Genomic DNA, 12,690 nt, shown 5'->3' on the forward strand with positions numbered 1-12,690 from the left:
TGGGGATGCCTGCATCTCATGTCAGAGTCCTTCAGTTCCAGTCTAGCCCCCCGTCTGACCCAGTTTCTTACTACTGATTACCTGGGGAAGCAGAAAATGATGGTTTAAGTAATTGGGTCTTTGCCAGTCATGTGAATACCTAGATTCAGCTCCAGCAATTGACCAAGCCAAAGTTAGGCACAAATTATTTCTTGTTTGCTTGTTCTTGTTTTTCCTTTTAAATAAAAAATATATATATATATATATATATATATATATATATATATATATATATATATCATTAAAAAATAGAAATCCTGTTATCTAGCAAAACTAAATCTGGAATTCCATATCCTTGCTTAGTTCAAAATTTAAAATAGTTGTTAGAAATCCTACCTTCTAGTCATTTTAAAGTAATCTGATTGAAAATTTGCAAAATGACATTTATTATCCACAATAACAATAATATTGTGGCTAAGTTTAAAGTGTAGAACATTTAACATGGAAATAATTAGGTAAAACATATATGTATTTAACACTACTACAGTCTAGTACGTATCCACTGACGTCATTTTATGTTTGCAATAGTTTTTGTTAAAGTCTTAAACACTGATTAGTTGGATATAAGCTAATCAATCTGAATAGTGTGTTACTGGCCAAATTTGTTTAGCATATGAGATGAACATTAAAATAAACTATAGGGAAGTAAGCATTTAATTAAGCAAAAATTTATTTCTCTGATTATCATTGATCAGCTTCAGCAACATTTAATCAATATGATGTTCTGATTTAGCCAGTAACATTTTATTTATTTCTAATTTAGTTTCATTCATCAAAAAATTCAAGTCAAATAATTCAGTTCTACTAAGCCAGTTTGATATCCATAGATTAATCTAAGGATGAAAATGGTCAAAAATGAATTCCTGGAAAGCTACCATTTTTTCCTATGATACATCAAATCCATGAGATTTTTATGTAGTTAACATCTATCATTTTTTTGTGAATTCAAGAATTACCTGAGAGAATCATATGTACATAAATTGCCCCAGTATCCACTTATGTAAATACTGTTTTTTGTATTTATTTTGATGACAAATTTTTATGATTTTTAAATGAGAAAAAAATATTTTTCTCAATTTTGCTTCTGTACATTACCTCTAAAATGTAATGATTATCAGTGAAATAGCCATGTTGGTGGATTGTGTCTTTCTGTTCACTTCAGTAGTGCTCGCCATTGACTGCTCCGTAGCAGTTTGGAGTTTTTTGACCTGAGTGAAGCCAAGGAATCTAATATTTGGCAAAGTTGAGAAACAGTAGAAAATGCTGCACAAGATCAGTGAATTTCAAACAGTCTTCTTAGATTCGCATTCACTCCAGTGAACTATTTTGTGTATTCTTTTAAAGCAGTTTACGCAGTTTAAAAAGATCTGTTTTCTGGTCCTAGATTATCTAGATAATTGCCTTAAATCACTACCCAACCACCACCTGCACACACACACCCTGGCTATAAAAGCATGAGAACTATTACTTATTTCTAAAGTCTGTTATACTATCATTCCAATGAAAAATTGAATATATTTTTTAAGGAGAGAACAGTAATTTATCTATGAAGTGAAATAACACTAGCAGATCATTAACTTCATACAATGAATGCATCAAGCAGCTGTTAGAAAATAGAACATCTGTTAAATGCCATTGGAGTTAGTACTCACTGTCATTATAGTTACAGCTATAATTTCACTTCTGCACATTCTGCTTTCATGAAATTATTCTTTAATAGACAATGCATTATTAATAAAAAGTCAATATACATTACTATAAAATCCAATGTTTAATGTTTTATATTCTTCATTAATTTATCATTGTATTATTCTGTCACATTAGCCTAATAGTCAAACGTACTAAACTTCTGCCAGGATGAAATAATGTAGGTACCTAAAAAAGTAACTAAATATCAAATTGCATCTTGTTTAAGACATGCTAGATTCGAGGGCCAACACTGTGGGCTGACAGGTTAGATTCCTGTCTGTGATGGCAGCATCCCATAGGTGCCAATTCAAGTCCTGACTGCTACTTTTCCAATTGGGTTCCTTGCTAATGTGCCTGGAAAGGCAGTGGAGGATGGAGCAAGTACTTGGGTCCCCACAAGCTGTCGGAGACCCTGAAGAAGCTCTTGGCTCCTACCTTTAGACTGCCCCAATCCTAATATTTACAGCCATTGGAGTAGGGAACCCAGGGGATGGAAGATTTTTTCTGTCTTTTCTCTGTAACTGTTTTTCAAATAAATAAAGTATAAATCTTAAAACAAACTGGATTATAGGACACCCCATTGAACTGGCTACAGATATTGATGGTCAAAGAATATCACCATTGCTTTGGAATTATATATATAGTGCAGGTTTAACTTAAAAAAGTAAAGCTTGTGAAAATATGAAATCAGTGGGAGACAGAGTCAAGCCCAAGGAAGCTGGTTCTCCGCAAGTCAAGGAAACCATCAATGGATGTGTGCCTTTTGTACCAGTATTATTCTGATGTTTTTGCAACTTTACCTTTAAATTAAGTAGATGTTTCAGTCATGAGATTGTATGATCAGCAGAGACAAAGCAGTGTTCTGTCATGTATCTACATGGGTGAGGTAAGCTACAGAATTGACAGCTATAATTCTTTACCTGAGGTACCGTTTAAAATCTCTACAATCTGCTTACTGTGTGTTGTATAAGAAATGAATCAACATATACCCTTCCTTTCTATGAATACAAGGTATGCCTTCACTAGAGGAAATTAGTCTATTCCAGGCATTCATTGTGATAAGTAACTTGATGTAACATTTGCAAATTAATAGCAAATGTTTTATTTAAAATCAGGAAAGCTGGTGTTCAGTGTATATATCATCCTGGAACTATCAAATATTGCAAAGTAACCATATGGAAAACAAAGAATCTGATTCCAATTTGTATTTAACTTGAGTTCTTATGTGAGACATTTTTCCTATGTCTTCAAACTCTACAGGTAATTGGGTATATTTCACATTAAGCACTGCTTGAGTCTCCTGAAAGTAGACTTATGATCATGTAATGGATCAAAATAATACTGCAACTTAAAAAGTTATTAGAAATTTATGCATTACCCCCTTTAACTAAATGAAATGTCATTGAATAGTAAAACTTTTCTCTTGAAAATATACTGGAGGATTTTTGGCAGATAATTGACACAAAATAGTTGCCTGTGATCCAGGAATTTTGTAAAACAGTATTTACTAAAAGCAAAACTTCCTCTAATCTCTTTTGGACTTTGGGAATTTTCATTACCTTTCACTGCTCTTTCCGACACATAAAAGAATAAAGATCCAGGTATATAATAAGGTTTTTATTAATGCACAAAATAATATGACCTTTTAAGGAAGAGAGAGAAGAGAGAAGAGAGAAGAGAGAAGAGAGAAGAGAGAAGAGAGAAGAGAGAAGAGAGAAGAGAGGAGAGAGGAGAGAGGAGAGAGAGAGAGAGAGAGAGAGAGAGAGATATTGTACTATTGGTTTATTCACCAAATGCCTGCAATAGCCACTGCTGGGCCAGGACAAAGGCTGTAACCAGAACTTCCATCTTAATCTACCATATTGGTGGCAAGAACTCGGTGCTTCAGCCATCATCTTCTGCCTCTCAGACACATTAGCTGGAACATGGATTAGAGTATCAATGCAGCAGTTGATCACAGGGAGTACAAACAGGGATGTGAGTGTCCCAAGAGACACTTTAACCTGCTGTGCAATAGCATCCCATGTATAGTATAAAACAAAAACTCATTGTGTAGAATATCCTATGACCTTGTGCCAAGAGCTTCTGAGATCTAGTAGAAGCTTAGTAAGTATTTGTACCTGCTTGCAATATGAGTACTTTTAATAAATTTCTAAGCTCAACCATGTGTAGCAAATGACACCTATATTACAGCTATCCCTCTGCTGAGAAGGTAATTTAATTTGACATTAAACACCTAGTTTCTAATATTTGTATATTAGAAAAGAAAAAACTTTCAAATTGAGAATTGAAGAAACAGTGATTCTTATTTAAAGTTCTTTTCCTGAAGTCTTTTTAAAACCGTGTGTATTCTCCCTATGTGTTTGGCATCAAAGGCAAGAGCAAAAACAAATTATAAATTGAAATGAGAATGTGCCATTGCAAGAATTAGAAGAAAAGAAATATGGAAGGAGTGTTGCTGGGGAATAGGGACAGGGGTATGGCAGAGTGGAAAGGATCACTATGTTGTAAATCTGTAATGTAAAATACATGAATAATTCTACATAAATATATAGAATAAAAACAATTCTTAAGAAATGATAGATCTCTTGTAGGAGATTTTAATATGGGTTATATGCATAGAATTGTAGTCTGTGAACTTGTGTTGGAAAGATAGGACTTAATTTTTTCACATGTAACTGAAACCAAGCTTTATTGTTTGTTACTACAAATATGAAAAACAAACTCCAATAATAGCAGCAAATCTGACATGGTCAGCAACAGAAATTACAAATATTTTTATATCACATTCCAGTCTTTGGAATATACCCAGCATGCTAATTGTCAGGTATTTTCATAACCACTGTGAAATTATCCTGTTTAATTACCTGTTAATAATTATGACCTTATAGTTAATGCAGTGGGAAACAAAGCATTTATTACTGTATTGCAAGTTTTAACAAGTATGTGTAACATATTTTTACTTTGTTGGTTTTATTTAAAACCATACGTATTTTATTTTCATCCGATTGTTTCATCAGATGCCAAAGCAATCCATGATACGGAAACAAGATTTTCTGTATTAGATTTACAGTGATCCCACACCTACTGTTTTTAAAAAGCAACAGAGTGTCTCCCTTGAACTGTTATATATGCAGATTAAGTAAAGATAAATATATTTAGTTATACCTTATATGTTTACCAACTAAATTTGTGTAATGCTTGATAAATAATAAATTAACCATATTTATATGCATATATGTGCACAGTAATGAAACTGCAATTTCTGTTGTTTGATTTTTATGGTTCACAAACATATGGTTATAGATTTAAGCCTTTGTAAAAATCTTGTTTGCATGACCATATACTCAGCCCTTTCATGAGCTTTATATTTCAGTGCTATTCTTTTCACAGGCTATTCAGAAAGAAGTAGAAAAACAGAAGGTTCACTTGAAGAGTGTCACAGAACTAGGAGAAGCTTTGAAAGCGGTTCTGGGCAAGAAGGAGACCTTGGTGGAAGATAAACTCAGTCTTCTGAATAGTAACTGGGTAGCTGTCACTTCTCGAGCAGAAGAGTGGCTCAATCTTCTGATGGTAAGAGAAGAGGCGGAAACATTTTTCTCCCTCTCTATGATGAGGAAGAATACCTAAGTATACATAAGCATTCAGTGAGATCATGTTTGAAAATGGTTCATCTACACTTAGCCTCTGCTCCTAAGTCGTTGTCCACCACTATGTTTTAATGTATTTTTCCTCCAGATAATTTATGTGAACCTTTTACTTGCCGGAGATATAAATAATGATACTCAAGTATATTGTCTTTTGGTCAAACAGTAGGGAAAAAAATCCTTTGAGAAAGTGGCCAAACCCATTAAATCATGATGTGTCTCTATTCACTTAAGGAATACCAGAAACACATGGAGAACTTTGACCAGAATGTAGATCATATCACCAAGTGGATCATTCAGGCCGATACCCTTCTGGATGAATCTGAGAAGAAGAAACCACAACAAAGAGAAGACATACTTAAGGTAGCAAATAAAATATGAAAGTAATTTTCAAAGAATACACCTGCTGTGTCAATCATCTATGTCCTAAAAGATATGAAGGACTTTTTAATACAAGTGAAGTAATCTCTTCTCTCTTCCTCTGCCTGATTTTCTGTCCTTCTTTCTTCTTCTGTTTTTATGTGAATTAATGACCTTTAGAAGTTCTGAAATGATTATCTGTCCAAATCCACCTCTCAGTTAATTATATTCCAATTAAAATCTGCTCAAAATGAAGTTGCAGGATTTATATACATATCATTTTGGAAAATCCTGCCCATTTTAATGGTAATAGTGTTGATCCTGTGTCTAACCGGAAGAACTTTCCAACCACCAGTCCTACAGCCTCTCTAAGTAAATGCCAGAAATATTGTCTTGTGAGTATTTTGTAATGAAATACTCAAAATCTTAGTACAGGTTCAAAGTCTCTCACTAAAATTTTGAAATCTGAATGATCCAAAATCCCAAAACATTTTAATCTCTTTTATGATGTCACAAGTAGAAAATTTCACAACATGAAGTTGTTTCATGTACTACATTATTAAAGAGGTAGTATAAAATCATCATTCTATGTGTATAAAGTATTTAACATAAATGAATTCCATGTCTAGATTTGGGTCCCACTCTCAAGAAATGTCAGTGTATATATGCTAATGTACCAAAATCTAAAAATACCCAGCTAAAACCTTCCCCACCCCAAACATTTTTTTGATGAGATATTTAATCTAAAATATTCATAGTGTACGAATTGTGTAATGTTTAGCTTTCTTTTTCTTTTAAACTTTGTATAAAATAAACATGTCCCTAAATTCTCTCTTTTTCTATTGAACCTAATTATTAGGCCATCTTGAGATTTCTTTCTGAATGTGAAGCATATAATATACAGATGTGATGTATCAATTTAACATTGTCTCTATTTTATGACATCTGTTTTTTCAACTAAATACATACAGCTGAATTTTAGCAAATAACATTTAATATTTTCTCATTGTTTTTGTTGAAATTTTCATTAAGATTTTACCCATAAATGGCTAGTTACGGAACATTTAAAAAGTATAGATTCTGTATACACAGTTTTTGTTTTACATGCCACAGATATTGTCTCCATATTTTAATTTATTTTCATTGAAAAATGTAGGTGCATACATGTCAGCAGATTCCCAAAATGTGCTAATCTGTCTGCACCTTACTCAAATGTGGATCTCTATCGTGATCTCAATTCTACCTTGATGTATAATCAGTCATCAACTTAGGGTAAATTTTCTCAGGGTTTTTGAAATAAAAGATCACTTACAGTCCTTTGACTTCTTGAGTCAGGAAGAACATTCCTCACATAATGTATGTGATTTGGAATCCTTCTGTGTTGGAAAATGAGTTTTTTCCATGACATGGAATGTAGTAAACAAATAGGAACTCCAAAGTACCAAAAGTATTAAAAAGTGCCCTTTGGTTCCTTGCTTCTAGAACACATATTTACCTTCTTCCACAACTATTAGATTCCATGCAGACAAGATCACATAGATGCAATAACAGATATAATTATTTCAGATAGGATAGAGAAGTTTGGAAAGCACCACATTTTCTTCCTTGGTCCAAATAAAAACTATACACTGAACTACATCAGACTAAAGAAGAATGATCCAGTTGCTAAAGTCATAGAGGTTGTCAACCCTGTTTTACAGTGGTTGAGTTTTTGCCTCCTTTTCTCCTGTTCGGAATGTACTTCTTTCTTTCATCCCCCGCCTCTATCTCTAGTCTATCTCTCTCTTTCTCTTTGTCTCTCTGTTTCTCAAATTTAAGTACTAACTTCAAGCCCTGTTTCTTGCTCATGGAATCTAGCGCTTAAAGGCTGAAATGAATGACATACGCCCAAAGGTGGACTCTATTCGTGATCAAGCAGCAAACTTGATGGCAAACCGAGGTGACCACTGCAGGAAAGTAGTAGAACCTAAAATCTCAGAGCTCAACCATCGATTTGCAGCCATTTCTCACAGAATTAAGACTGGAAAGGTAGGAAGATCTACCCCGAGGTGGAAACTAGTGCTAAATGGTCTCTTAAGAAGGTTTCGCAGTACGCTGAAAGGGGCAAGCAGCCCCCACAGCAAGATGTTCAAAAGGAAAATGAAGGCGCAAATGTATTTAAGGAAATGTTATCACTAACTATCATGTGAGATGCATCAGTCTCACTTACTCTAGGTCTTTCTCCTTGTCTCTGTCCCTGTCTCTAATATTTTTTCCTGCCACAACTTTTCTAGAATTGCACTCTTCACTGGTTTACATCTGTACTTTCCGGGGCTTCCTATAACAAAGTAACAATTAACATGCCTGCAGTGCCCTCCCCCACTAAAAAGCACAAAAGATATCTATGTACAGAGAGCACTTCTGATATATTTTGCCATATATAATATTGTTTGTGTGTAATGTACGTCACATAACCAATGAAAACTTGTACATTGCCTGCATGATCTGGGTGTTTGCATGTTTTTTCTGGTTGTGCACATGTATGTTTAACCTGCTCTTGCTTGTCACAGACATTGACAAAATCCATTAAGCTATAATGAAATGCTCAAGTTATGGAAACAAATAATTGCAAAACTCATATCATAATTTTTGTAATTGTGCCTATTTATTCTATTTATTGAATAACTATCATATATGACATATTTGCATGACGTCTTAGCTAAGAAGTAGTTTAAAATATCTATCTATGTGTATATGTTTTTTATTTTAAAATATTGAACCATAAGATTTCAACTGTGGGGGAAATATGAAATGCAAGCAATTATGCTAGAAATGCTACAGTGTATGTAGCTTTATGTGTTTTCCAATGTATGTGATATGCTTTCAAATGTTTAAATGTAGATATAGCAAATATATGTATTTAGGTACATGGATAACAACTGGAAGCAATCTAAAATGAGAAAACCCACTTGAAACATTTGCTAAAATATATGATGCAAATTATCAGGTAAGTATGGCATCCCACAAAAAATATGAGAATGCTTTAACAATATTTTGATTAATATGACCACATAATATCACAGTGCCACATTTGGATATGCTTACTAAGGTATTATAATCTATAGTGTTGTTATACATGATAGCATGTGCTTTTATGACAGTAATACAGTAAATCCTAAATGCTGAATGCATATGAAATGCATGTATACCTCTATGCAGTTACATTTCAAGTCTCATTTTCCATTGTTAGTTTATCATAAACCCTTGCTGCTTAGTTGTAATAGGTACCTACTTAGTTTTATTGGTATATGTGTATATATGCATATCATTATCATCTACAAAAATCTGGCAAGCTCTGAAACTCGATTTTCAAAGTATAACCGTTCCTTAGAAATTAACTATGCAACTTAAAAAGATGATTGTATTTTACTTCTTCAAATGTTAATGGATTCTGTAGTAACTAATTAAAGAAAATTTGTTCACTACTATTTTATTACTAAGTTTTATATTCTCATCTCAAAGACCTATTTTTGGCTTTAAATCATTGAACTATTGCATATTGAAGAAAAATCAAGATATTGCTCTTTGATAAATTGTGCTACAAGATTGGTACTACTCAAAAATGGGACTAATTCATCTTCCACCATAGCAGGAGTAATATTAGCCAACAAAAGTTTGTGGCTAAGACAAGACAGTGAGTTTTCATTCATATTCTGTATATATTTGTGTGTATATTTCCAGAAATCATGCATCAAGGGTGGCATTCATTTTATTTTATTTTCCCTGCTGAAGCAAAGCATAAGTCAACTGAAATCAATATTTACAAATACATTTAAAAATGACAGAATAATCATATTTCTAATTTTCCTAGTGTTTTCTTTTTTTCTGATTTAGCATACTGCTAGATATATCAATAATGCCGTATTACGGTGTCTGACAAGAATATGATGCGGCAGCCTCATCAGGGAGCCCTGATAACAGAAATAAAGCATTTCTGATTTCTTTATTGAAAAGGAATATTGAGGATATATTACGGATATTGAGGAATATTAAGGATTTTGAACTTCCGTACATACAAGGATATGAGGATGATAGCTTGAGAAATAAATGTTTACAGACAGAAATATACTTACTGTAGTCACAACATTTTTAGACTAGTATATATATGTGAGATATTCAGTTAACAGTGAGATAATTATTACAGATAGAAAACTGGCCTTAGTGGACTAACAACCAGGCCTTGCTTTGTCAGTAGGAGTTAGAAAATGTGGTTTCTCCGCATATTCATTTCAATCTTTATAGTACCTTAGTAGATTTTTTAAATGGAAACTACTCCTTCAATGGCAATGTAAGTAACAAGAGTTTTGCCAAATGGAGAGTATAAAATTGAAAATAGCAAGAGCACTAAGAGGGAAGTATCTTCTCCTTGATTTATCTGTTTATGATTATTTCAGGAGGTACAAAAAATGTCCATGGAACAAAGTGTAAATTTATGTATTAGATTAGTTCAACAGTCCACACTAGCTCTATAGTTTGACAGACCACTCTTCTTTTGTTGATACAGTGAGGAATTTAAGATATTTCATGGCTTATAACTGCATTAGGGAGTAGGACAATTTCTGGAAATACTGCAAGTATTATGAATGGCCTTTAATTTCAGAATTGCCCACCATTTTAGGAGTTTTTATATTGAATAAAAATTAGTTTGGAATATGACCTTTCCATGGTTGAATATGTAGGTAGGTTTTATGGGGGAGAATACCCTGGAGGAAAATAAAATTATTTGGTGTAAAGACCAAGATTAGCCCTTTAAGGGTCAGCTAGAAGTAGAGCAAAAAATGTATCTTGCTTGAAAACTCACTGATAGCTCTTATTTTTACTATTTGGTAAATGCAGTTTGTGTTACTACCTTATTTCTTGTAAAGTACATTCATGACAAGAATTCTAAAATCCCAAAAAAAAGCAATGAGCACAGGGATCCTTGGGTTAAGTAAGCTTATGATTTGTTCATCAAAGTACAGCTTTCTTTAGTGATAATTTTTGCTGTCTTGGAGCAGCAGTATGATGAAAAGGAGAAGTTCTTAAGTTGACGCTGCAAATACTGTAGATACACAAATTACTAGTATGGTAAGTTTCATTTGTAAAATTAGGCAGATGATGCCTGTATCTTAAAATTGCTTTCAAGATCAATTTCAGTGACTTGAAAACACATTTAGAAGAGCTATTTGTGTATGAGATGTGAAGGCATAGTATCATTGATCGTCTCCATCGATAAATTGTACCTAAGTGACCAAATTGTTACTCTTGAGGCCAAACTGACTTGTAAAAAAGAAATGGATTACTACTGATTTACACTTCTGACTTCCCTTCCAATGAACAGAAGCCAAAAAGACATTTCTTTACTATTTCTCTGGCAAGTACCATCATTGTAGTGAATCAAATAGGAATGTTTCAAGGAGCATTAGGAAGTTTTGCTTGGTACAAATACAGCCTTTAAAATATATGAAATGATAACTCTTACCATTATATTTATATTTTAAGAGTATCCAGTGACTTTGAGAAAGCTTAATATTTTCTATTCTGTGTGAAGTAAGTAGGAGGGAAGAATGTGAGTCAGAACAAATGAAGAAGGATTTGATATTTTGTATGAATATGCTATGAACTCTCAACAACAGCATACTATTTCCAAATTGCAGGGTTTCTCTTTGAAGGCACTTGATTGCAGGACAAGATATGATAGGTTCGACATCATGCTTTAGTGGTGGAGCAAGTTTATTTCATGGATATTGGTTGAGATAGAGGGCATCATAAGCAAATTGAGAAGCCTATGATAAATAAACCTGTGACATGTCATGATATACCTATGACAAAGTACAAAATGGTATTGGGTGTTAAATGGAAAATAAATTGAGTTTTTCTTACAAAAGAGAGAACATTCAGTATGAAGCTGAATGATAAGGCTGAAGAGGATGGGTAGATACAGCATAAAGAGGTCATGACACCCTTTAATCTTTTATATTTCATTCAGTAAGCAATGCGAGTGGAGGGTTTGATAATTTTTGATGTATGCGTTGTTGAAAGATTAGTCCAGGGATGATTGTATCGAAAATGTAACTGAATAGTGGCAGAATGTAGAGAAACCAGTTATCAAAAAGATAACTGCTGGAATCGAAAGAAAGAGTCCCTCTAGGGCACTGGCTCTAAGTAGTTTTGTGTAATTGGAGGAATGCTGTCATGTCTGATACAACACAAGTAGTATCAGCTAATTATGAGTTGATCTGTTATAGAGCCTGAGAATGCACAATTCTAATAATATATGGATGACATTGATGGAACTGATCCAGGGACCACACTTATAAAAATTAATGGTCAGAGCATCAAAAAATAGCAGAGTTAAATTATCAAATCAGAGGGTCAAGATGATGAACTCAAAAGCAACTCAGCATGCAAAACTGATTTGACTGGGAAAGTCTATATGTGAATTTCAATGGTAAAATATACATCAAGACATTTTTTGTTGTATTGTTAGAATTAATTTCAACAGATTTTTGACTAGAGAAATTACTTTCGTCATGTTATTGGAGATTCTACTTCACTAAGAATATGAAATTCATACATGCAAAGTGCTTAATGAGGCTATTCTTTTCTAAAAATTTTCAAAACATGTTGTATAAGGAGCTGACATGTTAAGTTATTGGCCCTGAAATTCATATAAACTGCCAGAAAAGAAAAATTTTCTATTTTTCCTTAATTACTTGTAGGATAGATTGACTGTATGTGTGTTGACAAGTCTTATTTAAAACCATGCAGCTAGTCTCTGTATTAAGTGTTTAGTTACAGTAATACTAGATTTGGACAATCTTGTGTCATATGTTTAAATATTCACATTTTAGTTGCTGTAATAATTATAAAGTCCTGTGTTTTGATCTCAAGTTAATGCTAGCAGGTAAAATGTTATTACTCTTTGTATCTAAAA

General features: G+C 33.2%; 1 protein-coding gene across 5 annotated transcripts in view; it reads left to right on the top strand.

Annotated features, from left to right (window-relative positions):
* DMD (dystrophin) overlaps positions 1 to 12,690 on the top strand; it is a 1,951,117-nt gene that overhangs the window by 760,253 nt on the left and 1,178,174 nt on the right. For all 5 annotated transcript variants that reach the window (XM_058659083.1, XM_058659078.1, XM_058659079.1 and 2 more), the window contains 3 exons: positions 5,122 to 5,301; positions 5,610 to 5,738; positions 7,593 to 7,763. In XM_058659083.1, coding sequence (XP_058515066.1) covers positions 5,122 to 5,301; positions 5,610 to 5,738; positions 7,593 to 7,763 — 480 coding nt within the window. The remainder of the gene's footprint in view (positions 1 to 5,121; positions 5,302 to 5,609; positions 5,739 to 7,592; positions 7,764 to 12,690) is intronic.

Source organism: Ochotona princeps, chromosome X (assembly GCF_030435755.1).
Source record: "Ochotona princeps isolate mOchPri1 chromosome X, mOchPri1.hap1, whole genome shotgun sequence".
Classification (NCBI taxonomy): domain Eukaryota; kingdom Metazoa; phylum Chordata; class Mammalia; order Lagomorpha; family Ochotonidae; genus Ochotona; species Ochotona princeps.